We start from the raw sequence: 4,051 nt of genomic DNA, 5'->3' as shown, positions 1-4,051 counted from the left end.
CGCTCCGATAGTGTAGCGCAGGGTTTTCGGCCGTTCTCAACGCAATGGTGCAGTCCTTTATGTCCAGAAATGACTCCTTTTCTTGCTATTAATAGGTCCTTTGAATTTGTGTGAGTGTGCACTCCGCCTCTGGCTCTTCTAGTGTAAAGAAACCATTGTACATGATCTATTAATTCCATTTGGGTAATGTATTGCAAGAATTGTAGAGCTATTAAAGGATTTCATGCCCCCATTTGTGGATTTATGTGTGTGTGTGATTCAAAGAGTGTGTGGGTAGAGTGAGTATAGAGGCATATCCAGTGTTCTACTTTTTCGTCCCACAACGTTATAAGGAACGATGATCACGGTGGAGAGGATGATCTAGTTATCCTTAGAGCATTTAAAAAAAGATGACATAAACCAAAGCTTTGCACTCACATGTAGCACGGAACCAATATTGAGTAAATGAGTAAATAAAGAGTTTTAAAAACCCCTTTTGCTAAACCCACATGCTACGCTTACATATTTATGAGTGACCCCCTCGAGGACATCAAATGGATGCCATAAAAGTTTTTATGGTCTTACCAAAATCTCATCCACTCTTACCAGCCACACAATTAAGGTCAATTGGAACAAACCCGAGCAAGAGGGAATGTTAGTCATAACCTCTATGGGAACACCCATTAGTTTATTTCGAGATATTTTATTTGGATGCACCTTATATTTATATCATTTACTAGATTAATGTGTTTAATCAAGATGTGTGCTCTGATATGGTTAGGATTAGTATGTTTTATCAGTTGTGTGCACTGATTAATATTATTTTGGATGTAGGTGAAGAATGAGTGGAGGATTATGTTTTCATCGTGGGTGGAATATGCTAAATAATGAAGCCCTCAAATATAGAATTTATAGATATTAAAAAAAACTTAAGATGTACGCTAAATACATTTTCTTTTTGCACATTGCGACACATTAATGTAGGTTAGAGCTCACATAGGATAAAGAGAGATTGTCACACACATTATAAGAAGGAACGGCAATCAAGGTGAGAGGATGATCTAGTTATCCTTAGAGCATTAGAAAAAGAAGAAGATAATAAGGGCCTAGTTGAAATAAACCAAAGCTTGGCACTCACATGTAGCACACCAAATCAATGGTGGGAACAAGCCACGACGGGGATATAATGAAGTAAGTAACGGCTGTGTAAATGGTTAAAAGCTGGATGAAGTAATCTATATGAGAGGAGCGTGACGGATGATCTCATATATGACAGATGACCTTATATATATATATCCAACAAAGCTTTGTTTTTGCACATTGCGACACAGTAATGTAGGTGAGAGCTCACATAGGATAAAGAGAGATGGTCACACACGTTATAAGGAACGACGATCACGGTGGAGAGGATGATCTAATTATCCTTAGAGCATTTAAAAAAAGATGGCATAAACCAAAGCTTGGCACTCACATGTAGCACGGAATCAATATTGCGTGTATGCTGTGTGGTGAAAAGAAGGATGGCGTGGCCTGCTTTTAAAAACTCCGGAGCCTATGAACGGAGTCCACGTATGCTGAAAGAGAATTGCCACGTAGGCTGCACGCGGACTGCTTTTCACGCGGCCTAAAATGCATATAAAACCCGGGAGGGTTTTGTTTCTTGATTGTCGTCGAACCTTGTCGTCGTCGCGATGGTGAACTCCTCCTCTGTGGTTGTTGGCGGATGGGAGACGGTGAGGCTGCTGGGGAAGGGTGGGTGTGGCACGGTGCACCTGGCTGTGGACTCCACCTCGGGACGCCAATTGGCGGTGAAGACGGTGCTCTGCGACACCTTGGCGCGGAGGGAGGACGTGGAGAACGAGGTGGCCATCCTGCAGAGCTTGCAGGATGATGCAGCAGGCGGCTGCCCTAACCTCATCAAGTGGCTGGGCTGCGAGAGCAGCAGCGTGGACGGCCAAGAGGTGAAGAGGGTGTTCTTGGAGTACATGGCGGGCGGGAGCCTAGAAGGGCTGGTGCAGGAGCAGGGCTGTCTGCTGGAATCGGAGGCAAGGGTCTTTGCCAGGGCCATCTTAAAAGGCCTGGACTTTCTTCACGCGCAAGGCATCGTGCACGGCGACGTGAAGTGCGCTAATGTCTTGCTGGGGCCGTCGAGTACCGGTGTGCATGATATTGCTGAGAAGCGAGATGTAAAGCTTGCAGATTTTGGCATCAGCAGGAGGTGTGCAGGGCAGGGCAAGGTGGGCAGCTTAGTTGGTGGACGGCCGCCGGAAGGCGCCACCAGGGGCACCCTCTCCCACATGGCACCCGAGCTCGGCCCGAAGAGGGGCCCCTCTCCGGCCTCCGATGTGTGGAGCTTTGGGTGCACGGTGGTGGAGATGTTGCAGGCCGGATGTCCACCTTGGGCCGTGGTGTGGAGGCGCTGGTGCGGCAGGTTGTTCACGGGGAGGCCCCTTGCCTTCCCTTATCTCTCTCCCCTACCTGCAAAGATTTTGTGCTCAAGTGCTTGAGGCCGGACCCCGAAGCCCGATGGACCGCCCACCGGCTGCTTCGCCACCCCTTCCTTGCGGAGCATCGTGAACATGGAATTAGGGCATCACAGCCCAGTTTTCTTGGTGCTGCTGCTGCTGCTGCAGCACGTGATCTTCAGCTGCAGTGGCCGCGTAAGAAGAGTACTGATCGCCATCATCTTCCTATGTATACGGGCCGCAGCTCGCTGGCCAGGCTCTTCCACCATGGCAACAACGTTGTAGTGCCACTGCCAACCACAGACGTAGTCTCCAGCTCCTGTGCGCCCATGCTACAGCTCGCTGACGCATCACCCAGCTCGATGCCTTCATCACGTGTGGCTGTTGCTGCTGTTTGAAGAGATCATACGTGTGGCTGTTGCTGCTGTTTGAAGAAGAGCATATGGCAACGGCCTCAGAAGACAGGCACGCTTAATTATTCCCTCGAATGAGGAAGACACATAAATCCAAAGAAATTGCCTACTGAGTCTAATTAGTGAATGTGCGGCGGCAGACGCTTATAGTGTCCAATTATATAGACACTGCTTAATGGCTATGTGAATGAATTATAAGGTCAGCTCTCTGCTGCTGCTGTACTATGGAAGAGACTCTTATTTTATAATTGAGTGAAAGGCTTAATTAATTCTACTTGGTTTGCCTTGGCAATGCAAGAAATCAGTGATTCTGTGCGAGAAAATCTTTGTCCCAGCAGTCCGCCTTGATGTTGCCCACGCTAAGTGCATCACACATGCTGACTTTTTGTTGCGTGTAACAGTTCAGCTGGAGTTTAGTCGATGTGAGCCTACTCATCATGCCCTCACCTTCATGCTAGCCCGTGCACCCTTCCATTAGATGATTATAGATATAGATGCTACTACACACCAAAATTTGCAAAATCGCCGGCCCTCTTTTTTTTATGAAGAATACAAACCTAGCTAGCTCTGCAGTACATGTTAGAGTACAGTTAGAGTGCCCTAAAAGCGAAAGACAGTGAAGAAACAAAAGGAGACGAGGACTCTTATTAATTCCAAAAAGAACACAAGTAATAACGCAGCAACCTTACAGAGCATGACCTAGCAAGCAAGCTTACAGAGCATGAGCTGACTATATATCACGCCAAATAAACTCCAATTCGAATCACTTTATGCCATGAGTGTCTCCCTCCCTTCTGGGCCGGAAAGGGAGAGTTGCTCGCTAGACAACTTTTAGGGTAGCATGGCGAGTGCTATATACATATGTAAACATATGCGCAGGAAGACCATAAAATGACCTATGAGACCAAATCGCTATGGATCCTATTAGGCCTATTTTCACACATACACACACATATACCAAAGTGGTATCGATCCTTTAAGACCTATTGAAAGTCAGACACCAACAACATATATCACACCCACACCTGACTTTTTCACAACCTCTAATACCCCACATCCACACTACTCTACTCCTTTCTTGCTCTCGTTTCGAAGGAAATCCTATCTATCATCTTCACATAAAAAACTGGATTGATCCCAAGAAATTTAATATCCCAGCAGAGTAAACAAGCCTCCATCGTAGCCTCAGTAGCG

General features: G+C 46.5%; 1 protein-coding gene across 1 annotated transcript; it reads left to right on the top strand.

Annotated features, from left to right (window-relative positions):
* Window positions 1-1,660: 1,660 nt before the first annotated feature.
* On the top strand, window positions 1,661-3,098 carry LOC147638873 (mitogen-activated protein kinase kinase kinase ANP1-like). Its single transcript, XM_086784127.1, has 2 exons — window positions 1,661-2,324; window positions 2,411-3,098. The coding sequence occupies exons 1-2, from the start codon at window positions 1,671-1,673 to the stop codon at window positions 2,840-2,842; spliced, it is 1,086 nt and encodes a 361-aa protein (XP_086640253.1). The 5' UTR covers window positions 1,661-1,670; the 3' UTR covers window positions 2,843-3,098.
* Window positions 3,099-4,051: the final 953 nt, after the last annotated feature.

This window comes from Cibotium barometz, chromosome 4, assembly GCF_041138505.1.
Source record: "Cibotium barometz isolate CiBa-2024 chromosome 4, ASM4113850v1, whole genome shotgun sequence".
NCBI lineage: Eukaryota > Viridiplantae > Streptophyta > Polypodiopsida > Cyatheales > Cibotiaceae > Cibotium > Cibotium barometz.
This window is presented reverse-complemented; position numbering and strand designations above follow the sequence as displayed.

Coding starts and splice junctions, on each gene's coding strand:
- LOC147638873 (XM_086784127.1), top strand. CDS start 1,671: ATGGTGAACTCCTCCTCTGTGGTTGTTGGCGGATGGGAGACGGTGAGG. Junction 2,325..2,410: donor GCCCCTCTCCGGCCTCCGAT/GTGTGGAGCTTT, acceptor CTGGTGCGGCAG/GTTGTTCACGGGGAGGCCCC.